At 46.8% G+C, this 27,252-nt stretch overlaps 1 protein-coding gene across 13 annotated transcripts in view; it reads right to left on the bottom strand.

Moving 5' to 3' along the window:
- Nucleotides 1-27,252, bottom strand: part of Dst (dystonin) — a 311,344-nt gene that overhangs the window by 194,794 nt on the left and 89,298 nt on the right. For all 13 annotated transcript variants that reach the window (XM_070017230.1, XM_070017235.1, XM_070017233.1 and 10 more), the window contains one exon: nucleotides 5,558-5,619. In XM_070017230.1, the coding sequence (XP_069873331.1) occupies nucleotides 5,558-5,619 (62 nt within the window). The remainder of the gene's footprint in view (nucleotides 1-5,557; nucleotides 5,620-27,252) is intronic.

Below are 27,252 nucleotides of genomic sequence, written 5' to 3'. Positions count from 1 at the left end.
CTGCCTGGTACAGACCTAAAAGCATTGCAGCCAGTGGACCATGAGCTGAACCTCTGGAACCATGAGCCAAAATCAGCCCTTCTTCCTCTGCGGTTGCATGTTCTTGGTATTTGTCACTGTACTGGAAGGATGACAAGCACATAACCTGAATTCAAAAGACTTCACTCCTAAATTCAGGACTTTGGGCCTCTGACTAGACTTTTTTTTCCCCAAAATGCATTCAACCCTCCTCTATGTACATAAAATTAAAATGTCAAATCCTGGGGGTGGGAGTGGGGGGTTGGGTCCGGTCGTGGGACCTGAACTCTGGGCCTGGGCGCTGTCCCTAGCTCTTCAGCTCAAGGCTAACACTCTACCACTTGAGCCACAGCACCACTTCCTTTTTTCTTTTTGCTTATGTGGTGCTGAGGAATTGAACCCAGGGCCTCAGGCATGCAAGGCAAGTGCTCTACCACTGAGCCACCTTCCCAGCCCTCAAATCCTGTTTTTAAGAGAAGCGTATTTGCCGGGTGCCAGTAGCTCATGCCTATAATCCTAGCTACTCAGGAGGCTGAGATCTAAGGATCATGGTTCAAAGCCAGCCCAGGCAGTAAAGTCCATGAGACTTTTATCTCCAATAGACCACCACAAAACTGGAAGTAGCACTGTAGCTCAAGTGGTAGAGTGCTCTCTGAGCTGAAGAGCTGAGGGACAGCACCCAGGCCCAGAGTTCAAGCCCCATGACCGACAAAAAAAAAAAAAAAAAAAAAAAAAAGGAGAGAAGCGTACTTGTAAATGTGAGCTTTAGTAAGTCATCTCCCAAATTTATGCTCAATAATTTGATATAACAGAGAAAGCAAAGGACTAGAGTCTGATGGACTGAGTTACAATGCTTACTTCTAGGTAAACTTCCGTCTGACTGACTGGGCTTCCCATGGCCTCTTCCAGACTTTTATCCACACAGTCCTATACAGCCTGGAGAAACTGTGGAACCCCAGGGAAAATATCAGTCAGGCCCAGTCCACAGAACTGCCGTGAGTATCTCAGGAACGTGAGAGAGGCTGACTCTGGCATGTCCTCAGCCATCGGCTGCTCTGAGAACACTGACGAAACGCAGCAAAGAGCCGAGAGGACAATGTGGCTCAATTCGAAATAGCTACTACTATTTTCTAAATCACGTTAAAATACCAATTGGATATGCCAAATGAAACTGGTGGCCATTTACACACTGATCTAACACAGGTGCTCACAGACGCCTGGCCCAGCTCAGCAGCATTGGATTTCTCACAAGTGAAAGCTTCTGGAGCTTGTGAGAAATGCCAGTCCCGAGACCCCCACCCCAGATCCCATAGATCTGAGGCCCCTGAAGTGGAGACCAGCAATCGATTCTGACGCCTCCAAGTGACTTGATTACACCTGAAGACTAAGAACAGGTATAAATCTAACGTCTTAAACAAAAAAACTTTAATTTTTAAGAACCAAAATCTCTGTGTTCTACTTTAGTAAGCAGTTGCTTCAGTAGCGATTTGTGAAATCAGTAATTTAAAAATCTCCTCCTCACCCGTGGCTCTGATTTACTATCAATGCTCAGTGGCCAATCAGTGATCAAGAACGTGGAGCAAACACTTTTTTTCTGTTCTCTCAAAAAGCACTGTGTACTCAGCTCGGGCATCTCCATTTCCTTCCAGCACCAGATCAGAAAACAAAGAATAGCATGATTGATTCTGTGGAGCCAGGAAGTCCATGGCGCTGCTGTGTGTCCAGGGCACCCTGGCACGGTCATTTGAGCCCTCCAAAGTCATGGTGCAAGAGAGAAAGCGAGCCACTGGTGTGCCAGGCAGAACCCAGCTGGGCTCTAGCCAGAGGGTGTGGCCCAGGGCTGGGGTCCTGACTCCCTCCTCTCCACGTGCAACAATGCGTCAATTATAACTCAAAACAAAGGAAAATCAGGCAAAACTAAGGTGACACTACACGGTGTTGTGGAATTCATCTATCATATGGTGAGAACGTATTTAATGTGACACAGGAATGTTCTTTCCACTGTAGCTTTCATGGGGGTGGGTCCTTTGTACAGTGCATATAGAGACATCACCTAGGAACTACTTGTCTTCTTGAATACAGTCATGCCCCTAGTCCCACTTCTGGTCCAAATAAGCAATTCAAAGGAATCCCTTGATCTTTGGCAACTGTTAAGCACCTGTTCTCCCTCAGTGGCATTTAAATCTTAGGTGTGTAGTCCTTGTACCACAGGCAGCAAGATAGAATTACATGTGACCATTACAAACAGGTAGTTCACAGACAGGATGGACGTAAATGCGCCTGTGGTAAGAGAATGTCAGCAACTTATACGCAGAATGGTTCTCCAGTAAAATCTAGCCAAATGCAGCCAGTGTATTTCCAACAGTGATCGGCTCACTGGAATGACAGCATCACAGCTTAGACTCTGCTAAAGAGTAACATGGGTGTGTTCTTGCCACCAATAGCTAACCTAGAAAGGGGACTGCATGCCAAATAATCTACTCTATTCAGTGCAAAGACAGAGAAGGCAGACACCAGCGTGTTAACTGGATTTGACTCTCACAAGTTCTCTCAAGGATGAATCAAAAGGAAAACACTGTTGCCAGAGCAATGAGTTTAAGGGTAGGCTGAGTCATCAAACAAGGCAAACACAGACACTTAAGATTTAAGACATCTGGAAGAAAGCCAGTGGCATCTGCTCCCTAAGGAATGCAAATTTTAATTAACCAGTCTATTTACTTTAAATAAAGCTGTACTAAACACTTCTTGAAGAAAACATCGCCTCCTGAAATCCTTCACCTAACATTTCAGAAGCAAATGTCTGTACTCCAGAATCCCCACTGGCCGTGGACTGAGTCTTAGTTCAGTCACAGAAACCTGAATGGCAGGGATTCACAGCAAACTGCCAGAACAATGAGGAAGAGAAGAGTGAAAATGGTCCCCCCCTCCCCCCGGAACCACAGGGGGACCGCGGCAGGTCAGTATGTGATGCAGCCATACTGGATGAGAGCGTTGTGACTTTCAGACAACTCAACCAAAAAGAAGAGGCAGACAGAGCACTGGGGGCTGAGCCAGATGGAAGAGGCCCCACCAGGGCGATTCTGGTAAAGCGAACACTGAGGACTGGAAGCCATCAACCCGCTAGGACAATGGAGAATTGGAGGGAAAGAGTGAAAAAGTGCTCAGACCCCAAATCAGCCCCGAAGGCCTGAGCAGGGAGACAGGGAAGGGACAGAATAAGCTCGCCTTATTCTGTGGCCATCACTAGCCACGCAGGGCCCCAAGACACACACGCCTTCGGCCACTTTTATGTCAAGAGTCTCTGAACCTCCAACTCCATCTTGTCCTTAAAGGAACAGAGTAAAATGACAGCAACTAGGGAAAGGCAGGGCAGTGCGTAAGGGAGGTAGAGGACACTTTCCAAGTTTGTGTGAGGCCAGCGGGGCAATCTGCCACTTAGTGAACCTTCAGCAGTGTGCTAAGGGCTACGTGCACAGACCTAAATGCACACAGCAACCTGCCGTTATCATCACATTACTGGCTGGGGCATATGAGTCCCACCAGCTCGGGGCAGGCCTTCTCTGGGCGGCGTGGACAGAACACTGCATCAGCACTCTATCGAGAAAGGGTCTTCTGAATTTTGCCTAGGCTGACGTTCTGTGGAACCTCAGTCCCCTGGATCTCAGCCTCCTGAGTACCTAGGGTTACAGACACGGGACACTAGTGCCAGGCCAGAGAGAATATTCCTTCTAGGCCAGTGACGGGTCCTAGGAATGAGTAACACTGCCTCCATCCTCAAACCACTGCCTAGTATCTGGACATTTCTACTGAAGGTTGTCTCTTCCCACCCAGCCCCGTCAGGCACCCAGGGAAGGGTCCAGCCCACCACACCTGAGAGCGTGTGCAGGAGCAGCCCTCCCGCCACAGCCCCACCACCGCCGCCCCGCCCCAGTACCTATGCTTCACATGGTAGGAGAGGGCCTGCTGCGCCAACTCCCCACCCCCACCCCAGACACCCTGGAGCCTGCTGGCCCAGGAGCCACAGATGGCTCTTCACAGGAGAACAGTAATACTGGCACTCACACCTGCTCCTCACCTCTGCTTTAGACTGTGGGAGACCCCCTCCCTCCCACCACCAGGCACACGGTCCCTGGGGAGACCCGGTCCTTCCCACCTGGGTGCAGGGTGGTCCCCGCAGGACGAGCAGGCCTGTGCAGAGGGCGGCCAACCTCCTTCACAAAAGCACCCTAAAGCGGCTTTCAACTTCTACTCTGGGGACGCCCAGGAGACACAGGCCACTCACAGCTCAGCGGGGAGCAGCTGCCACCCCCCTGAGGAGAGAAGGCCCCTGCGTGCGGTGCAGGCAGGGAGGGAGGGAGGCAGAGCTGTCAGGGCCCTCTGATAAGCACCTGAAGTTTTTAAAAGCATCATTTCTAGAGGCTCTATTTCTGGTACCACTCTTACGCAACATACAGTTTAAATAAGATTTGCTTAGTCTACCTTAAGCGTACAACATGCTTGAAATAATGTATTCACATTTATACTTAACATGATGTTTTGTATTAATATATAAGTGACATAATAATCTCTTCCCACGAAGCGGAGGTGAGACAAAGAGCAGCTGTTAGTTGTGAGATCCTTAGGGCACTTTTTATTGGGAAGTCCTGGGATTGCACCCAGGGGCCTGGGCTCTACCGCTTAGCCATGTCACCAGCTCTCCATCTGAGGACTTAGAAGGCTTCAGTGGGATCCAACTCCATGAAACGATTTCCAAGTTTTGTGTCATGTGCCTATTTTTGGAGAGCAAGTTTCAGTTTCTGAAACTAACCTATAGCTCACAAATAAACATTAATATAAGAACTACAACTAATTTTTTGTTGCCAGTCCTGAGACTTGAACTCTGGGCCTGGGTGCTATTCCTGAGCAACTTTTTCTCAAAGCTAGTGCTAGTGGCCACAGAGCCACTTCTGGCTTTTTCTGTGGTTAATTGGAAATAAGAGTCTCATGGACTTTCCTGCCTGGGCTGGAGTCAAACCTGATCCTCAGATCTCAGCCTCCTGAGTAGCTAAGATTACAAGCATGAACCACCAGTGCCCAGCACAAGAACTACAACTAATTTAAGAACTAAAACTACTAAGAACCAGGAACAAGAACTGTAGACAGAAGCCAGTCCCTGGGCCAAGCTAACTGCAAGAAGTTATTTTGTTCTCAGCTCATCTTCTGCCTCCACATAAACCTGACTCCAAAACTTGACTCGAGAAAGAGAAAGAAAAAAGATGTTTCTAGAAATGCAGCTTTTCCATGCCCTAGCATATAAATATTTACAGATTTCTTAAAATGTAGAGATCTCTGAGTCCAATAATCATAGGCCTTATGGACACACTGAGATTAGTGGGTTCTACCTCCATCATTGCCCACACACCAATTACAGAAGCTTACCAAGCACGGGAAATACTATCACTCCACTTTCCATTTGCTGCTCAGTAGCTTCAGACCTATACACTGACTAGTGCCCCACAGAGCCACACCCTTCCACGATGTCAAAGAAATAAAAACTGACCTTCATGAGATGCTGGTTTATCCATTTTGTGAAAGTTTTCTTTTGGACTTTGTCTCGCTCATCTGGAAAATGAAAATAAGATAGAAAATAAGGGTGGTCAGAGTTATGCATAAGAGACTCTTCACCTGTGCAGATGAATGAACACAGATGTGCAGAAGATAGCATTCAGCATGCCCAAATTTTCTTATAAATTTCAGCAACGCAGGCCATGTGTAAGACGACAATAAGGGTTCTCTCTTCTGTGCTAAATCCCTCAGCACTACTCCATGAAGCAAATACTTGTCCCCACTACCACGAGGTATTCACCCTACTCTCTAACTTCAGGGGAGCCCTGTGTGAACCTTCCAGAGCCCCTGAGCAGTCAGCTCCACAGCAGCAGGAGGGGCAGTACCAGCCTCAGTCAACAGAGATGAGGGCCTACCTTCTTTTGATCACTATGGCTGTGTGGTGGCAGCAGCTGCCACAGGCTCAGAAGTGCAGCTGAAAGCCATGCTGATGTGGGGAAGTTTCCAGCAGGAGTTTCTTGAACAGGTGCCACATGGACACTAGTGCAACAGCACACAGGGTCTCTAAGTCTTGAGGCTGCTTCTAACACTGACAACCAGCCTCAAAGACCAGGCCCAGTGCATAAGCAAGGGAGGCTCCAACACGAACATGCTCCCATCGCCTGGCAACAGTGAGGAAAGAGCCAACGTGCACTTGAAGCTCCTGCTTAATGAGGAAAGAGCGAGTGTGATCTTTAGGTTCACATTTAAAGCCTCAACTTTCCTCAAGAGCATAACTTAGGGTCGGGGAGGCATTTTCGCCTGGGATGACTATGATTTAGTCTGCACACTTACTACTTCAAAAGGGAGTGTTCCCTATGACACCATCTAATTTTCCGATTGCAGGCCTCGGATTGATTCCTCCTGTCACTTCAGTCACGGATGGCTAACGCTGAAATTTATATTTGGGGCACTTGCTGCTATGACAACAGAAAGAAATCATCCCATCTAAGACTACCCATCTAAGCTTGGAGCAGAGCTCCACAACACTGCTCTACTTGAAATTAGTTCATTTTCAATCAGCTTTAACTGAAAGCACAGGTTTAAGTTTGCCTAATAAAGTTCAAAGTAGTTGGAAAAATGTAACAGTGAGTGTAAATAGTAATAATAATAGAATTTAGCAGGAAAATGACAGGTTTAAAGAGCAATGGTTATTAAAACCTACATTGTTTCAGTAAAAGCCAATCAAAGCTAAGTGCACTTTGTTCCACACACCATCAATACTGAAGTTCTTCACACACACACACACACACTCCACACCACTCACTACCATGGGAGGGAGAGATCTATCTCCAAGTGGTCGGATTCCATCCCAATTCCTGACAGGTGCCCCGCCTTTGGCTCCCCTCCCCCATGTAAGCCAACAGAGAATGCCAGCCTCTCCCCCAGCGGGGAGAGTGCAAGTGGCAGGGCACAGGCACCGGTGCTGCCCCTAACAAACAGGCTCAGGACAGACCGGCAGAACTACTGACCCTAACAAACAGGCTCAGGACAGACCGGCAGAACTACTGACCCTAACAAACAAACAGGCTCAGGACAGACCGGCCCTGGTGCTGCCCCTAACAAACAGGCTCAGGACAGACCGGCAGAACTACTGACTCTAACAAACAGGCTCAGGACAGACCAGCCCTGGTGCTGCCCCTAACAAACAGGCTCAGGACAGACCGGCAGAGCTACTGACCCATACAACACATCCGCTGCACCAGCTTGGCACGCCAGGCCTGGTCTTCTCTCAGAAGCTGCCCCATCATTCTCCGGGATCTGCAGTGGTGTCCTAACTCCCTCCCTACACACGGGGTGCGTCAGAGCCCAGCTAACTGTGTGCAGAGAGGAAAACTCTGACTAGACACTCCTACTTACAAGCTTAGAACTAGTCAACACCCCTTTCAAGCAAACACAGGCAAAAACAGGTTGCTCTACTGTTCTGTCAACCGTAACTACAAAGAATCCAAACTGTCCTTTCCCTTTTCCCCTCACACGCTATTGTACAAGAAGCCGCTTCAAAAAGCAGAGTTTTGATTCTTTGTGTTGCTGTGCCATGCGGCAAGCATGAGATGTTGGCTTTTACAGCTGAGCGGAATCCTCCTGTCCTCACGGAAGCCCCAGGCAGATTGCTCTGTGGTAGAAAGGGACACCCAGCCCAGCCTGTTTAACTTAGCCCTGAGGTGCTTGCGACGGACTCGATGCACAAAGCTCCCCTTTGCAGGCCAGACATGGCACTCAGGGGAACATCACTGCCAAGAGTTCCTTTATGTACACTTGAATCTTACAAAAACCTAAGATTCTAACATCTATTTTTAATCTAAAGATCTATCTCTAAGCTGGGTAATAATGTGAAATTTAGAGCCTGGAGGAATTAAGAAACTCAAGACCCCAACACCTGGGTGGGTAGGCAGGCAAGTGGGTGGCAGGCACGCCCAAGTCTACAGCTAAGTGAGATCTTCAGTCTGATTCTAAAGTCCCTTCCTTATTGGTTAACTAGAACCCCCTAATCTAAAAACAAGGAGGCTTCGATTTGCGAGAACTTCACTCCTGAACATGAATAAATGATCCAGGCGGTATCAAGAAACAAGAACCCTTGCTCTGAACACGCACAGAGCTGTACCACCAGTTTCCTGTCGTCCTCCGACACGCACAGCAGCCCTTCCTGTATAGAAAATGTGCCAACAGTCCTGAGAACCAATAAAAACGGCCACTCCTTATCTTCAGCAATAGGAAGCTGTATTATGTGATCACACCAAGAGAAGATCCACAGCTAGATTAACTGTCACCAGCACACTCTGAGGAAGCACGCGGGGGGCTGCCTCCCCTTGCAGCCGTCGGCCCGGCTGCGCTCACAGCTCCAAGCACCTGTCCAGGCACCCCACATCACTTTTCTCATCATCTTATTCCTTCTAGAGCCCGCCTCCACCAGAGAAAGGCTCAGGAATACAGTAATGACACACACTTTTGAGCACATTTAGTATCTGCAGTTGTTTTGTTACACACATAACTCACACACACCTTGCAGATTACAGTCCTAAAGACCCTCATCTACTCATGAAGAAACAGAGGTACTGCATGCCTACCTGGGGGTCACCATCAGAGCAGGGATGGAGCTTGCAAAAAGCAGACACAGAGTTTGAATTTCATGCTTGGGAAGCAAAGTTCTGACAGTTTTTATTTATTTATTTATTGCTAATAAAGAAGCAACTTTATTGAGAAGGTTCCTACACTGACCGGCCAGGGCCGCAGCACAGGCTCGGGAGCTGATACTGCGACTTCTGACAGTTTTTAAAGGAATAACTAATTCATAAAATACAGCCATGGGGGGGTGGGGGCAGGGGAGGAAGAGATGGAACTACTGGAACACATTAGTGACTGTGTGGAGGAGAGGCAGGAAATCCACGGAGCTGGAAGGAGATCTGTATGAGTGAGGACTGGGCATGGTTTTAATTCTGGCAGTGTTAGGGCTCAAATCTGGGGTCTCACACATACCAAACCAGTGTTCTAGAACCTTGAGCCCGAATTCAGTTTTATCATCGGAATATTTATCAACATATCCAAATCACTCATGAGTAATGCACATATGAGCATTGTGTCATACACACAATTTTTGGGTTTTGTAGGGGAAATATTAAAGAATCCGTTCTAACTTCTTTGACATATTTAATAGTTGTTTCTCATCTACTTGCGATACGGGACACATGGGCAATCCTTGCCCTTCGCTGCAACCCCTGCCCACAGGACTGTGACAGGAGGTGCAGCCAGGTGGGCTGAGCGGGAGTGGAGGGGTGGGGAGCCCACACTGTTCTAACTGAAACTTCTTCCCAAATGTTCCCACTGTGGTGGTTCTGTTGTACTTTCCCACTGCGGCGGCCCCTTCCTCCAGGGGTCTGACTCACCAGGGTGGGGCTGCAGACTGGGAGGCTGCTTCAGCCTCTGCACTTCAGTCACAGCCTGCTCTCCGCCTACACAGCCCATCTCAACTCACCATTTACTTAGAGCCAGGTCTGTGCAGGCTAAGCACCCAAGCCACCACTGACCACGCCCATAGCGTCCCCACCTAACTGTGCTACAAAAAAAGATTCTCACCAGAAAAATTCTACTAGTTATGTCATCAAACTGTATATCATAAAAGGTTTGCAAAATTCAGGACACAGGGCTGGGAATGGCAACCATGTGCTTACTAAATTCTTAGCTAAGTTATTGCAAAGTCTTGCAAAGTCCTATATACAAGAAGCCTACAGCTGATCTCACAATGGTGCTGTCTGCTGTAACTGCTTCCTGCATCTGCAGACCCCACTGCTCCAGCCGGCACAAATGTATGGAATGAATACTGGGTAAAACACTTAGAAGACACAGATAAAGAAGGATTAAGGTCAGAGCAGAGGGTCCCCATCTGGGTGGACTTGCTCCTAAGCAGATGGCTGTGGTCATGTCAAGAATGCATGCATGAATGAATGAATGAATGAGCAGCATGCACAGATCAGGAACTAGGAATTCAGGCAGGAATTTGCCTGCTTGACATTCAATTACCACAAAACTAAATGCAGTGTGTTTTCGCTGGCATCTGTCACAAATCCAGAGACAGGACAAGGGCAGAGAATGTGCTAGGTAAGCTGAGATGTACAACAATGGACGGCGCAAATCTCCCCACAAACGCCTTTGTGTATGCCCTCCATACCATCACTGGCCACATCCCTTGCCTTCCGGTCTGCACGGCTGTCTGGCTGAACACCAGCAGAACTGGTGGCTGGGAACAGAGGAAAAGGAAATCACATTGTTCCCAAGACTGGTCAAGAATTCAACCTAAAACTCCTGCAGTCGACCCTTTAGTCTACTTTCTCTTACCTGAGCACAGGGAAGACAGAACACAGAGTTCTAATCACCACAACACAGTTTCCACACCTCAGTGCATGCCATCATCCCTGCTTTCCCTGTCCCCGTGGCCAAGATCCCTGCAAAAAGTACAGTTTTGCTCTTAAAACTTTATGAGAGTGGCCTTTCCAGATCAGAGGCCTGGTGAAAAATATATCCCAAAGTACACAGATAGTATACACATGGATTAGAACAAATTAATATTTGCAGACCACAGGCATATAAAATAATCTGCTATATTTAGAAATATCTTGGGTAATATAGGGTTTCTAAAGTCTTTAATTGTGAAAACTACCATTCTAACCAATATGCATATGGAAAATGAAACAGTTCAGTATAAATTCCAATTGATATAAGATACTCTCAGTAGCACCTACAAAAATAAAGACAGCTAGGTGTCGGTAACTCATGCCTATAATCATAGCTAGCTCAAGCAGCTGAGATCTAAGAATTACAGTTCAAAGCCAGCACAGGTAAAAAAGCCTAGGAGACTCTTATCTCCAATTAAGGACCAAAAAGTCAGAAGTGGAGCTGTGGCTTAAGAGGTAGAGTACTAGCCTTGAGCACAAAAGTTTGGGGACAGTGCCCAGGCCCAGAGTTCAAACCCTAGGACCAGCACAAAAATTAAAATTACAAATAAATTAAAACAGCACTGTGGGTAAGCTCAGTGGTTCAGCACTTGCTGCTGTAATTGTGTGTGTGTATGTGTACATGTACATGCATAGATGTATTGTGCATGTGTTTCTATGTGTGTTTCTGTGTACGTACGTGTGTAGATATATATGTGTGAATATCGTTTGCAGATATGTTCACACATATATAAATTATAGTGGATGCATATGCTTTCCCAAGTATTAAAAAAAAGTGGTACCTTAAGTTTCTGAAAATTCCACTTTCCTTCCCTGTATAGACAACTATGCCTACATAAATTAATTAAATAATTAGATGTCAAGACTTTAGAACACTGTATAAAAAGAACTCAGTAACTAAGGAAGACAGCAACAACAGGAATGGAAAATACAATTCAAGAGCCAGCAGGGGAACATGGAACCTACATGAATGGGGGGCACAGATTTTGGCATGGACACTGGCTAGGGATTTCAGCTTGGGAAAACAATGTAACTTCTGTCAAACTCAAGTTTCCTTATCTATAAAACCCTTCTAGTATCAGTATGTTACAGGCAACACCAGAACAAAGTATAAGTAAGGTGAAAGCAAGGTCCTCAACAAAAACTACCCATTTAATATCTAATCAATCAGCAAATATGTATCAAGTAACTCAATTAAATGTCAAGGTCACTACATTGAGCAATATGTGTATCACATCATCTCAAAATAATCCACCAGTGGGTGTGGTGCCTGTGGCTCACATCTGTCATCTCAGCTACTCTGAAGGCTTGAGGTTCAAAGCTTTTCTATATAATTAACTAGCAAAAATCAGGAACTGAAGCATAGTTCAAGTGGTAGAGTGCCAGCTTTGAGGGAAAAAGCTGAGGGAGAGCTAGCTAGGGCTTAAAGCCCTCTCTCTCTTCAACTACTACTACTACTACTACTACATTTATCCATGTCTCTTTCTTATTAAAAGAAAACAAGTAAATTTCAAAGAACTTAAACTAGCCCAAAGTTCCTATAAGGAAGCAAACAGTAGAGTTGGGTTCCCCCAAATGAAATAAGGGAGACTGAACCCACACAGAATCTAGCACCAAGAAACTAGGCAAGGACACACAGCAAGCAGGGGTTTTGCTTCTCGCTATACAATTCCAGAAGAGGAAAACCCAAGTGTCCCCAATGTTAAGAAATCAATTCAGGGCTGGGAAGGTGGCTCAGTGGTAGAGCGCTTGCCTTGCATGCATGAGGCCCTGGGTTCCATTCCTCAGCACCATATAAGAAAAAAGAAAAAAGCCGGAAGTGGTGCTGTGGTTCAAGTGGTAGAGCGCTAGCCTTGAGCTGAAGAGCTGAGGGACAGCGCCCAGGCCCAGAGTTCAGGCCCCACAACCGGACCACCCCCCCCCAAAAAAAGAAAGAAATCATTTCACTGTAAGTAAACTTTGGTTCAAGTGGTAAAGTACTAGCATTCTATAAAAAGCTATGGGACAGCATCCAAGCCCTGAGTTCAAGCCCAGTAATGAGCAAAAATAATAAAACACAAACGAAATAATAGAAATCAGTCATCTCACCAATCTTCATGAACTCCTCTATATGTAAAGGCAGAAAATGTTAAGAGAAATTCTTCATTCTGTACAAGGTCAGAATGAAAAATCTTTACCGAGACAACCTTCTGCTTGTCCAGCAATGGAGAGCGGGCCCTGGCCCCAAAGGCGCTCTGAGCTGTCCCTGCTGGTACTATTGACCCGTGCCACGGTCACATACAGAGGACCCCAACACACCTGAATGCCTGCTCTAACCAATTGTAATTTTTCACGGAACAGACAGTGCAGTGCAGTCTCGCTTTAACCTCAGGGCCAGCCATGATTCACGCACGGCTCTTTCTAGTCCTATACCACCAAAGAGCCACCCAGTGAGCCAGCAGGACACCAGAGGAGGGGACACATAGAGTCAGCGAGGGAGAAGAGAGGGAGCCCTGAGAACCAATGGCAGTGCTGGCCCTGGGCTTGCTGCATCAGGAGCTGGCCCTCTGTCCAGCAGCACAGACAGCTTAGACCCAGACTACCACGTGTGCCCTGTGGGCTTCAGAAGACACACTGCAGCAGACTCAACCCCACCCCAGAAACTCTGCCACCTCCAGGACACCCCCCCAGGACCCCCCTCCCCACACACACACCAATCCTGAGAGGGCCACGCCTACGATGGGATGGAAAGGCCATTGTTGCCACCTTTCACCCCGGCCCCAATTGCTTCTCTACTTAAACCTGAAGCTCTAGTCTGTGCCTCAAAGCCGAGCCAAGCTGCGCTGCCTCCTCCTGGGGCTGTCTCTCATACCCGGGGCTCCTTGAGAACCTGGGCGCATCCCCCTCTCAGGTGGCCACTCAAAATGCTGAGGAATATTTTCACAGACAAATTTCAGGGCTCCCTCAGAGAACAGGGCTCACTTGTGGCCTACCTGTGGCCTGGGCCTTCACTACCTTGGCCAATGACTGAAATTGCAGGGCTTCTGAGCCCCACCCAATAGAAGGCATCAAGGCGTTCTAACGGCATGCCTCACCTGACACCTAGTGGCAAAAGCGCAAGGTGAATCTGTATGCGTCCGAGCAGAGGCGGCCCCACGCAGTCCAAGCCCACCCCTGCCTGCCCCCAGCCCAGGGCATCTCCCAGCCAGCTAGACAGTGAGCTCACGTCTTGCCTCGGCCCACAAGAGAGAACAGCAGACGGAGGTGGCAGACTGCGAGGTGAGGAGCAGGGCGGGACTCTGAGAAAGGAGCTTTGCCTCCGTAAACAAGAGACTCTTTTATGTTTAGGTTTATTTTATTGTAAAGATGCTGTACAGAGGGGCTACAGTTACATGAGTAAGGCAATGAGCACATTTCTTGTCGAGCAATGTTACCTCCTCCTTTGTTGTTCTCCCATTATCCCTTCCCTTCCCCACCTCCCTCACTCCTCCCCCCCCCAGCCCAAAGTTGTAAAGTTCATTTCCAATATAGTGTAAACAAGAGACTCTTAGTCCCAAGAGCTTAGGCAACTATTTGAATCCTATAACCAGCACCCACAGCAAGACATAAAACATTTCCATCCCCCCGAGAAAGCCCCCCCTGCACCCCCAATATCTGCCTCTCTCCTCTAGCACCCCAACTTCTACATGAGACCACATGCCTGTGGCAACACCTCGCACGGACGGGGCCCACACCAGGGGCACCAGCTGCCTTCGCTCTCCACCACGCTGAGGGCAGCCGCAGAACCAGCCCTGATGGCTTCCGCCACCTCAGACACCCCGCAGCCCAGGCACGTCAGTGGGGCTCTTGAGTACTGTTTCTAAATGACAGCCACCAGATTCCTTTGGAGAGAATTTTTAGGCAGAAAAAGAATGAACACAAATTAAGGACACGTGTTCTGGACGCGCCTCACCAGCGAGGCAGGTGCTCATCGCCGTGGCTACCCACAGGTAATGAGGCAGCTGCCGGGTCACAGTAACAGTGACTGGTGTGGCCAGGGACATGCCAGAACACAGCCAGGAACAAACAACAAGAAAGAGTCTGTCTACATGAAACATTGTGGAAATTCATCTAGTGCTATTGCTAGTGAAGTTTTCAAACACAAAACACAAGACTGTCCATTTCTTTCACCAACAGAGATGAGAAGGAAAGAATTCCGCAGTGCTAAAGGCCAATCCAGCGATCGCTGGTGCAAACAGTAACTTCTTTGTAAAATGAAGCTTTCAAAAGGAAGACATCCAGTAAAAGACATACACAGCTCATCCATAGATTCTGGTCTTGGAAAAAATGAGAACAAGATACTCTGACATGGAGAAGGCAGATTTCCTTTGTCCTACTTTGTACCCAGATGGGTTCTGACAATGTATTCCTTCTGAACGCCCCTCTTGTCTTCTGTGCCACAAGCAGAGGGTGCTGTGGGTAAATGGCTCTGTTGATTCTCGACAGGCCATTCCCATCAGCCCTGGCTCTGCTCACCCAGAAGCCTCGGACCTGAAGTCCAAGATGCCTTACAGTATATCTAAAGATGCAGCCAACAGCTATAGGTATACATGACCCCCAAAATCCAAACAACACATTTATTATGATTTTAACTCAAACTTGGATTTCAAAAACCTACTTAAAAAAAAAAGATATGATGTCCTAGTTACTAGATATAAGTATCTAAAACCTAAAGAATAATTTCTAAGTCAAAACTAGCTATGGATAAAATGTCCTGTCCTTTGTGCTACAAGACCTGAATAAGCTCAGCCAGTCCCAAGCTACCCAGAGACTGAGCATACTTCAGAGTGAGGAAAGGAATAAGGGAAGACCAGAAAAGGAACTATGACATAACCACAACTGGATTATGCGACTACCACTGGCTTGCAGGAACAACAAAGCCCATTTTCTACTTTAGAGTATGTGTTAGGCTTAGGGAAAAAACTCCCCCAAGGCATGAACTACATAAAAAGCACATGCAGCCTGCCTTAGGACATTCCAAAGTCCAACAGAGAAAATCCAGCGATGATGCAGGACCAGCGGGACCTCCTGCCCATCTGAAGAGCAAGGGGCAGCCAGTGGGACTTTGGTTCTGGTGAGAGGTGCGGGGAGGCAGAGGGGGCTGTGGTTTGGAGCGAGACGGAGTAGTAGGGGCTACACAGGCGCCATAGGCCACCAGCTCCAACGTGCTGAAGCTGTTGCCATCACAATGGGAAGGGTGTCCAGCGCTGAGGCTGGGACAGCGAGCATCAGCACACAGCAGCGTCCCCTGCCAGTAATACCAGATGTCCCCACACCACTGTTGACAGTCATGAGCATGCCTGACCTAACTGAGCCATGTTCTGTGAGATTCCACCACAGCTACCCACCTCCACTGCTTACCAGTGGTTAGCTAGGTGGCAACCAGATTCACGTAGGGACGCCAGAGAAAGTGGCAAAGAAATTGCACTGCTTAAACCTAGGGTCCGCCTAGCGGGGCAAGGCTCTGGCTCTGCCCCGTGCCACGCTGGCCCAAGTTGGTCACCTCCCCGCATCTCCCCTCCAGACCATTCCACGAGTGGGAGGAAGAGTGGTCTCTGGGTGCTCCAGTGCTAGGGCCCGCAGCAAAGCCAGCTCCCCCATTCCTCCCTCCATGAGCAATGTGCCACAGGTCAAGTACACAGTTACAGAAGGTGTGGGAACATCTAGTCTAGAAAACTACTCCAATGAGACCCAACACTGCAAATAGATTGATCTGTAGGAATTCAACCTGGAAGTACAATAATTAAGAATTAAAATGTCTCCAGCAAAACACACACATACACACACACACACACACACACACACGCACGCACGCACACACACACATCCTTTGACACACACACACATGCACACACACACGCCCCCTTTGAAAGAGACCACAGCCCTGCTCTGACTTCTCCCTACTCTGGGAGCTTCGCTGCCCAGTTTCTTGCGGCCCCCAGTGGCTGAACTATAAACTTCAAGTCACCAACTGGCAATTTAATAAGTAATTTTCTAAGACTTTCTACTCAAACCATTTCACAGCAAGTGCCACTTGCCAGCCTGTTTGGTACACGGCCTTGACTTGCACCTCCTTAATCACTTCGTATCCTGGAACTTCTGTCCCTGCCGCACACTGCCAGGCTTCCTGTCCCCTCTGCACCCCGCGCTACAGACCCACCAGAACAAATTCAGAGGAGAGGCCTTGTACTTTCCCTTTGCAGTCCCAGCAATGAGCATCCACCTAGTAGAGAAAAGTTATTTAAACATTCGTGGAAAGAAGGAAGAACACTCAGGAAGAAAGGCCACTGGAAAGAAGGACGCTCCAAGGAGAAAGGGGAAGGAAGAAGAACTAGACAAAACCGATGCTCAGAAAACTGGCGTAAAATTAACTGCCAGCCACATGGGGGCCATGTCTCCATGTGGGAGACCATCAGTTGGTGCTGTATGGTTCTCTGCTTACATTCTACCATCCCAAGAGTTACGGAAAAGTCGCTGCACAGTGTGAAATTAAGCACGAAGTAGAACAGAACTGCATGATTAAGAGTTAATTCCAACCAAACATTTGGAAGAAGTAACACAAATAAAAGGAAGGTTCTAGAGGGCAAGTGCCATGCAGAAGCCAGGCATGTGAAAGAGATCTCTGGTCTGAGTCTCCAGCAAAAGAGGAGGAAAGCGCCATGGGGAGGGGATGGGTAGAGGGTAGTTGATGAGCTGTTGACAGGATGTGAGGATCTGCCAGACAGACAGACACATCTGAGAGCTGGGGAGGGCACGGGGCTGGGGTCTAGGCACCAGCTGAGACTTCTGTTTCCTGAGGACTACAGGGGGGACTCCCATAGCTGCTCCCCCAGGACTAGGGGACTTTGGGGGCAGCCCTTCCCTCTCCCCTTCACTCCCAGGCAGGGGCACAAAGCTGTGATTTCTCTCACAGCCCCTGTGTGAGATCCACCCATACCAGCTGGCAGCGTGCACCACAGGTCCCACAGACTCTCTGACTTCTTTGTGGAAGATGTACTGGCCTAAGACTGGACTCTAAAACCATATGAGAGGCGCAGTGCCTATGCACTTCTGATCATATACAACAATACTTAACAAAATGACTGCCAGGAAATGGAAACAAGAGGGTTTTTTCTTTGTTGCTGTTTTTGTCTTCTTTTCCTTTCAGCTTATTCGTTCATTTATCTTTCCTTGGGAGGGTAGGGGGTACACAGAAATGGAGGAACAAAGGTCAACAAATGCAGCAGTGATACTCACTGGACACTATGTTGAAAGTGAACTATACAATATGGTGCGGGGAACAGGAAGAAAAACTGGAAGAGAACAAGGGAAGGAGTGATACTATCCAAAAAAAGAAATATTCTCTTTGCCTGCTTATGTAACCGTAACCCCTCTGTGTATCTCCTTCATAGTAAGGACAAAAAAATTGAAAAGAACTAATGAGGGTGAGGGGTGGGGCTCAGTGGTAGAGCACTGGCTCTGCAGGAGACCAAGTTCAGTCCCCAGCCCCGTACACACGAAATCAAAGCAGTGAGTCAGTGCTTTTCTTTCCCATCATTGATATGACTGAGGCCCGAGGCTACTCACTCATAAATGTTCTATAGAAAGATTATGCAGCAGGGCCCATTACATATTGCCAACATTTCTTAGATTTCATCACCAACAGGCCAGCTAGGCTCCAGTTTCACAGGTGAAATTCATTCCATCCCATCACGACCTATATGATTAGGTATCTTCGTGGCCCTCACTTCATAGACAAGCTCCCAAAGCCCAAGGATGTTCAACCTGACTGAGACTCGAGACGGCAGCGCCGGCTGCACACAGGAGCAGGCACAAGCCCTGGCCCACTTCACATTCTATTCACAGAAGCACAGCTGCGCCTACTTATTATCAACTCTTCTTTTTGTCCAGGTAAGTAAACTAAAGACAAGTAAAGAGATGACATAATTAAATAAAGACCACGTAAGCAGAAACTTGACTTCACTTCTAAGGGTAGGATGAGTTCAAGAAACCAGCATAAAGACAATCCTAGGCACTGCACACACTGATACAACATAGTTTGGGTATGTTACAGGCTGAAGTACTTCACTAAGAGAGGCACCGGTTCCCACCAGGGATAGCAAAGGTAACTATAAAGCATTAGAACACCCTCCACCAAAGGTAACATGCAAAATTTCTACTCTGGAAACTCCGTGCTGAGGCTGGAACCACCCATGCTAGCCTGACCTGAGCTGCGCGCCCAGGCTCACTCGCCCTCTTCCGTGTGGCCTCTTCTTGTGCAAGCAAGCGACGAAGTAAACACAGAGGTGTGGGCGAGCTGTTGTCCTGATGCACAGTGAATTTACTTTTTAACAAGGGAAGGACTCTAAAATGATGATTTTTAAACAACACAAGCCAGGCACTGGTGACTTGAGCCAGAAATCCCAGCTACACAGGAGGCTGAGATCTGAGGATCACAGTTCCAAGCAAGCTGGGCAGGAAAGTCTATGAGATTCTTATCTCCAGTAAACTACCAGAAAAAGCCAGAAGTGGTACTCCAGCTCAAGTGATAGGGTGCTAGCCTTGAGTACAAAGAAGCTCAGGAACAGCACCCAGGCCCCAAGTTCAAGCCCCAGGACCAGCAACCAAAAAAATATATATATATACAGTAAACACACAGATGTAACAGAAACTGAGACACAGGAGAGAGCAGTTAATATGTAATAATGTTGATTTGTTAACAGATTATTAATATATTCCTATAGGATAATATTATTAAATAATATACTAGGTTAATATTTAATATATTAGCCCTGGAGAGCCAGGGAGATGGGATGGTACAAGGAAAAGCAGTTGCTCACTGTGTCAGAATAACATAAAGGAGATCAGTGATAAGCCTGAAGTCACTCCTACATACTTCTTCTGCCAGGACTTAGGGCAAATAAGCAGTACAAACAGGAACCCAGAAACAGCTCTAACGCCCATGTCTTGATTTTTAAATATGAAGAATGCAGGAAAACTCTCCAGGGAAATAATGGATTGCAGACCTGGAAAAGTACAGAGCCTGAGGCACGGTGCTAGGTCAGACAGCACAGATGTGATCACAGGCCGAGAGAAGCCAGGCTGACTAAGTAGTATCTCTACTAAAGTTTCCTAAAGTGATATGCTATCAATTCTCAAGAATATGAATAATACCTTAAAGTGAAACATTTGCCACCGGGCGCTGGTGGCTCATGCCTGTAATCCTAGCTACTCAGGAGGCTGAGGTCTGAGGATCGAGGTTTGAAGCCAGCCCAGTCAGGAAAGCCCATGAGACTTTTATCTCCAACTAAAACCAAAAAACTAGAAGTGGAGGTGTGGTTTAAGGGGTAGAGTGCTAGCTTTGAGAAAAAGGAGCTCAGGGTTCCAGGCCTAGAGTTCAAGCCCCAAGACTAATGGAAAAAGGAAGAGGAGGAAAAAGAGGAGGAAGAAGAAGGGGAGGAAGAAGAGGAAGAAGAAGAAGAGGAGGAAGAGGAGGAAGAGGAAGAAGAGAAGGAGGAAGAGGTGGAAGATGTGGAAGAGGAGGAAGAAGATGAGGAGGAGGAATGATTATAATTTCTGATTTTCTCTGGGACATCTGGTGGAAGTATAAATGGTATTCAGAAAATGAAGTGTCAAATGCTAATTCACTATTGCTGCCTTAAGAAGAAATGTCAAGCTTTTTGTGGTAAAATCAATGCATTTTTAGGCTCAGCCAAAAGGTTTGTGTTAATACCAGCTGCCAGCTGCCCTCCAGTGGTGGGATTAAGTAACCCTGCAGTATAACCTTCAGTCAGCACGCGCTGTGCACCATTGTGATCTCCCACAGAGATGCGCTTCAGCAAAGACCAGGGTGACATGCAGACAGGGAGGTCACAACAGGCAGAGGACTGTTACCACCTTATTTTCTTGGCTGTCACTATTACTCAGCTTGGACTGAATGGAGTAGATGAACTCAGCTTATCTCTGCTCTCCTGAAACTACAGCGCTGACAGCAACAGAATTTGCTTCTAGAATGTAGCCCACCACCAAGCAGACAGGCCACCTCTGGGAGATGACAAGCCAAAGAGTGAGCTGAAGCCTGAGGCAGAGACCAGGCCTAACCCCAGGCCAACCCTAAAGCCCCCTGAAGCCCCACTGAGGTGGAAGGCAGCAGGTAGCTACCGAGCTGGAGCAGGGTCTGAAACAAGAAGGCACCAGCCCAACATGCTCTCCTCAACATGGCTGCTCAGCCTCCAGGAGCAGAGCTTCATCTCTGGGAAGACCTACACGGGGAGACATAGATGTGGAAGGGAGACAAAACAGGAGTCACGCCAACTCAGCATTCTCCACCAACTCCCACTCACAGTGCTCCTGCAGGCAGAGCTGGAACCTGACCTAGCTCCAGACGCTCTCATCAGAATTCTCCCAGCAGATCGTCTAACAAGAAGGGTAAAACCCACCACACAGAACGTCTCACTACTGGGCTGGGAAGGTGGCTCAGTGGTAGAGCACTTGCCTTGCATGCTCGAGGCCCTGGGTTCGATTCCTCAGCACCACATAAGAAAAAAGCTAGAAGTGGCACTCTGGCTCAAGTGGTAGAGTGCTAGCCTTGAGCTGAAGAGCTCAGGGACAGCACCCAGGCCCAGAGTTCAGGCCCCACGACCGAACCCCCGCCCCCGCCCCCCCCCCCCCCGCCAAAAAGAACGTCTCACTACTGTTAGACAAAGTCAGGAACTCTCCCAGGAAACCTACTAAAAAGCCCCTCAGTAAATGATAGCTTTCTAGAAAGAAGCAATTCAGAGAAAACATAACTAAGAAGAAGCACAGACACTTAACCAATGCTTACTAATACCCTTCAAGAAGAAGACAGACACGGCATCCATTAGACAGATGTCCTGGAAGCCTGATGGGACAATGTGAGCTCGAAGAAACCATCATGTGAAACACACTAACGTCCCCATCACAGGAACCTGCCACACATTCCCAAAGGGGAAATGTCCAACCCCCGAGCATCTACTCCATTTCTATTTTTGATCATTTAATTTTGATTCATCTAGTTACTATAGAAAGTTAAGAAATAATCAGAAAACAACATAAGGAGAATCAGTGATCTATAAATTCATAATAATTTGTTTCATAAGACTGTAATTAAAATTATATTCTCTGATCTCCGTGAACAAGCCAATTTCTTCTTAGCTTTATAGATTCAAAAATCACTTTAAAACTCTGGAGGAAAAGATTTCAATCTTTTAAACTTGGTAGCTCCTTAGCAGCTATGACTTGAACAAAAGAGACCATGCAAGATCTTAGTCATTGCTTTTGCTTGAGTTTACTACTGCTGGTTCCAACAAATTCAGAATGTCTCGGTGGGACTCAGAAACTGAGGACTGTATCAAATATTGACACTTACTGCAAGCTAGACTCGGACAGGACCTGGAGACAAAGGCCTCTTTGAGGACAGAGCCTGGGCTCATGGGAACAGACTTTACCTTCCCCAGCACTGCCCTGCATTCCAGCAGCAGGACCTCTGCCCGGCTCTACACACAGCTGCACTCACATGCTGGGAGCCTGGGGGCAGTGCGTAGCCCCTCTCACAGGGAGCAGTTTATGCCTGCTTCGGGAGGTGCCAGCACCGGGCTGCCAGCCAACCCCCCCAACCCCCCACCCGCAGCTGTTCATGGTGCTGGACCAGTCCTTATCTGCAGTGAATTCCAGACTGTTGGAAAGGTCAAAATTCAACTTCAAAAAAAGAATCATTATATTTAAGAAGGCCCAGAAGGGGCTGGGAAGGTGGCTCAGTGGTAGAGCGCTTGCCTTGCATGCCTGAGGCCCTGGGTTTGATTCCTCAGCACCACATAAGCAAAAAAAAAAAAAAAAAAGCTGGAAGTGGCGCTGTGGCTCAAGTGGTAGAGCGCTAGCCTTGAGCTGAAGAGCTGAGGGACAGCGCCCAGGCCCCGAGTTCAGACCCACGACCGGACCCAAAAAAAAAAAAAAAAAGGCCCAGAACACAGAACGAATATCGTACAGTAAAACAGGGCACAGCACAGCCCTGACGAACACATGCGGTCACCCACGTTCTGCAGGTGGGAAAATGGGTTCAGAGGGGCCACTTGGTGGAAACAAGGCAGTATAACTTGGGCACTCTTCTACCATTAACACTACGACAGGACAACGACATTAACTAGAGAGAGCCTTGGCCCTCCAAAAACAGTTTTTTTCTTTGTTTCTTTTTGTGCTGGTACAGGGGCTTATTCAACTCGGGGCCTGGGCCATGTCCCTTAGCATTTTCGCTCAAGGCTAACACAGCACTCTATCACTTGAGCCACAGAGCCACTTCTGACATTTTGGTGGTTAATTGGAGATAAGAGTCTCATGGCCTTCTCTGCCCAGGCTGACTTCAAACCTTGATTCTTAGATGTCAGCCTCCTGAGAAGCTAATATTACAGCCATGAACTACTAGTACCCAACTAGAAATCACTTTTAAAGTATATGCTATAATCTATTGTATACTTGGCTCTCTTCTCCAGGAGAGGTTTTCTTCTTAATCTCAGAAATAACAGCACTGCTGCTCAAATATACCTTGTTTCTTAAGTGTGGTCAGGAACACGGGAGAGGGCAGTTTTGAACACCCTCTTATTTGGGCCAATGGCTGCCTCTGGTTTTTGACAGGATGGGCCACCAAGTTTCCTGTTGTCATTTTCTGCACCAAAGAGGCAGAGTTTCCTCCCACGAGAAAATGCCATTCTGCAAGGAGATGCCTTTCCAGCTTCAGCAGCCACAAGCAGAATCTCACAGGCTGACCACACTGGCCAGCAAAGACCAGTTCGCTCCACCCAGCAAGAGCTCAAATGCAATCTCCTGGTCATTTTGATCATTAAAAACCCTGAAGAGGCAAACTATGCTTTTCCTTAATTCCTCTTGCAACGGTGTGTAGATTTCTTTAGGACTATGTGCCAGAAGAGAGGACTGTATTAACAGACACACAATGGTCATCTGACCACACTAACCTTGGTCCATGAAACACATCACAGGAAATGAGAAGAAGTACATGAAACCAATGAGATCCAGGAAAGATCTCATTAAAACATTCCTGTACTGGGGACAGTAATTATAAGTCAGCCTTCACAAACAAAACACCACCCCATGTGACTAATTCATAAAAAGTAGAATTTAGCAAGTCTTACTGTGTTTTTACATGTGACAACTGAATTTTGCATCGACATTAGTGACTCCTTCCCTTTTATCTTCAATTTGTGAAATACTTTCCCCAGCAGCATCTTGGTGCTGTTTAACTTCTTTCACCCATGTGGATCTGAATGAATGTGGCTCATGCCTCTGTCGCTACCGGAGAGATGGCAAGGAGCCAGACGGGTCTCTCGAGCTCAGACCACTGAACAGAGTGTGTTGAATTGGCTCAACAAAATTGCAGAAACTACATTGATCTCCTCGAATTCTGAATACTTTTTACCCAATTTCTTTTAGGGCTCAAATTGTGAGGTTTCTTTTTTAATTATAATTTAAAGGTCATTTCTATGCTTTTAAGCTTTATTTTAAAATATCTAAGTAAATAAAGACACTCAGTGAACATTTTCTCACTAAAATTACTCAGATAATGTTTTTAGACTTTAAAACAAGTTCCAAGTGTGACAGGGTTCATGAACTAACTTGATCCATCATTCATACATCATGTGTATCATGCTGTTTCTATGAGAACACAATCATCTGGGTCCAGGCAAACAAACTAGAAGCCAATTTTAAAAACTTCCTGTGGTTGCCAGCAGACAGAATACCTTCCTCATGACTCAACACGTTTATATGGTAACAAGGTAAAACAGGGTCTCCACAAAACCAGACTGGGCCACTGAAGATAAAATTTCCATGTTATCTTTGAAAACAAAACTGAGCTTGCAATTTCACCTATCTCTGAGCTACTTACAGCAATTTCACCAGTTCTTAACAACAACCATAATTCACCTTTATGGGAAAAAAAAAATTTAAGAACACCGCTTAGTGTTTCCCAGTTCTGCATAGCAACTCTAGAATGAAACAACTGGTTAACCAATTTGGCTAAACAATTCTTACGCACTGAAGTGAGCCCAGGATGCCATTCTATCCACAGAGAGCAAAGAGTAAGAGACAAAAACTCTAGAACCTCTAGAACACACAGACGTGCGACTTGAGTTAGACAACAACTTCTTAGGTATGACATCAATAGCATGAACCACAAAAGAAAAAACTGATTAACTGGACCCAATGAACATTAAAAATGCAGCTCTTCAAAATGACCAAGGTGATGGCCAGTTTCCTATGCCAGATGGCTCCCCTTAGAGCTTTTCTCTTCTTTTCAGTTATTATTTTTAAGTAGCTATACAAAGGAGTTGCCATTTTACAAAGCAGTTTTTGAACACAGAGCATTTTGATCAATGTCACCCCTTTCAACATTCTCACCCCATCTTTCCCTCACTCTTAATTCTTTGTTTTTTTTGTTTTTTGGTTTTTTTGGGGGGTCCGGTCGTGGGGCCTGAACTCTGGGCCTGGGCGCTGTCCCTCAGCTCTTCAGCTCAAGGCTAGCACTCTACCACTTGAGCCACAGTACCACTTCCGACTTTTTTTCTTATGTGGTGCTGAGGAATCGAACCCAGGGCCTCGAGCATGCAAGGCAAGTGCTCTACCACTGAGCCACCTTCCCAGGCCCACCTCACTCTTAATTCTGTGAGGCATACACTAGATTTTTATCTGCATTACCCCCTCTTCTCTTCATTTGTCTACCCCTTTCCTGGTGACCCTACCCCATCCCTTTCAAGTGCCTTGCTTAGGAATTATTACACTGTTTGAGGTCTCCCTTGAGAACTATTGTATTTCCATTAATACATTTGTGTACACTTGCATACCACCTAATACATTTACTTACTAGTTTGTAAGCTAATTCTAGTTTCCAAATATAAGGGAATATAAGGGGAAACTTCCTTCACTTAACACAGGTTTTTCCAGGTCGTTCCATGCTTTACAAATGGTACCATATCATTCTTTCTAATGGATGAGTACAATTCCATTGTGTATATATACCACATTTTCTTGATCCAGTTTGTTCACTGAGGGGCATCTGGGCTAATTCCATACCTTGCCTATGGTGAATAGTGCTGCAATAAACACAGTTCTGCTGGTGGCTTTACTGTGTATCCTGGTTTGTAATCTTTTGGGTAAATGCTCAGGAGTGGAATTGCTGGATCATATGTGGTTTTATGTTTAATTTTTTGAGGAACCTCCACACCACTTTCCAGAGTGGTTGAACATGCTTACCTTCCCACCAAAGTGTAATAATGGAGTTCTCTTTTGGCCAGTCCATACCAGCATTTGTTTCCTTGATAGTGGCCATTCTAACTGGGGTGAAGTCAAATCTCAGGGTTGCTTTGATTGACATTCCCTTTGTGGTCAGAGATGTTGGGTGTTTTTCCATGTGTCAATTGGCCATTTTCACTACGTCAGAGAAACATCTTTAGCTCACTAGCCCATTTATTGATTGGGTTGTTGGTTTTTAGGGGTTTAGTTTTTCTGGAAAGGGAAGTGACAACACCTGTCCAACAGGAATCCCCAAACACAGTGTGCTCTCCTGACCATGTGTTCATCAGCTGACATTCTCATTGACATACTGGTCACCTCAGAACCCAATACCCAGAAAGCAGGGACATCCTGAACGTACCCAATGTGGGACATGATAACAAGACACAGTTTTTTCCCCCTCAAAGCTAAGAGCCAGACCCTGGGACATCTGACTTTATCCCACAACTCCTGGGACATGCACACAAACCCTAGCAGATGCTTGCCATTCTTCATGGGTTTTTTTTTTAAAACAAACTAGTACTCTGATCGATTGAGATCTCATGCTAACTATGGTTCACAAATATAAAACATTTGCTTAGGTCTGATGGAATAATAGTTGCTATGATACAATTCAGCAAAAGTGTGAGGACAAAGCTCTAAGGTGTCAATTCGCCATCTTGGCCACCTGTTGGATTTTCATGTGGCCCCGTTAAGCCCCCACCCTGTGTCCCTACCTATTTACAAAATGCCGTTACATTTCTACTTCCCCAATGCTGTACTGCTGTCCCAGTGAGACGTACAAAGTCCTGCCCCATTCCCCTCACACTCCTTCTGGGAACATGATTCTCCCTCCAGTTCCCATAACACCTCCCTCTCAGAATTAACTCTTCCCCAATTACCACAGCCTAGGTAATGTAACCCATGACTGCCCCCTAAATTTTGTTTAAACTTCTCCCACAACTGTCCTCCAATGCTGCCTCTATTCCTCTTTGAGCAGCTCGGCAATCAAGACTTGAGCCTTATTGGTCGCTCACCTCTCATTTCTTACAAAACTGAACCATTCAGGAACATGAGTGGCTTGAAATGAATAACAGCACCAAATACAATGGAAAAAAGCTTAACAGGGGCTGGGAAGGGGCTCAGTGGTAGAACGCTTGCCTTGCATGCCTGAGGCCCTGGGTTTGATTCCTCAGCACCACATAAGAAAAAAGCTGGAAGTGGTGCTGTGGCTCAAGTGGTAGAGCGCTAGCCTTGAGCTGAAGAGCTGAGGGACAGCGCCCAGGCCCAGAGTACAGGCCCCATGACCAGACCCAAAAAAAAAGCTTAACATTCCTATTTTGCATTCTTACAAGGAAAAAATACCACAGACCTTGTGATCATTTATTAAAATAATGAAATTGTGCAC

Source organism: Dipodomys merriami, unplaced genomic scaffold, assembly GCF_024711535.1.
Source record: "Dipodomys merriami isolate MVZ:Mamm:240054 unplaced genomic scaffold, mDipMer1.0.p SCAF_122, whole genome shotgun sequence".
NCBI lineage: Eukaryota > Metazoa > Chordata > Mammalia > Rodentia > Heteromyidae > Dipodomys > Dipodomys merriami.
Note: the sequence above shows the minus strand (reverse complement) of the source record. Positions and strands in the feature narration are given on the sequence as shown.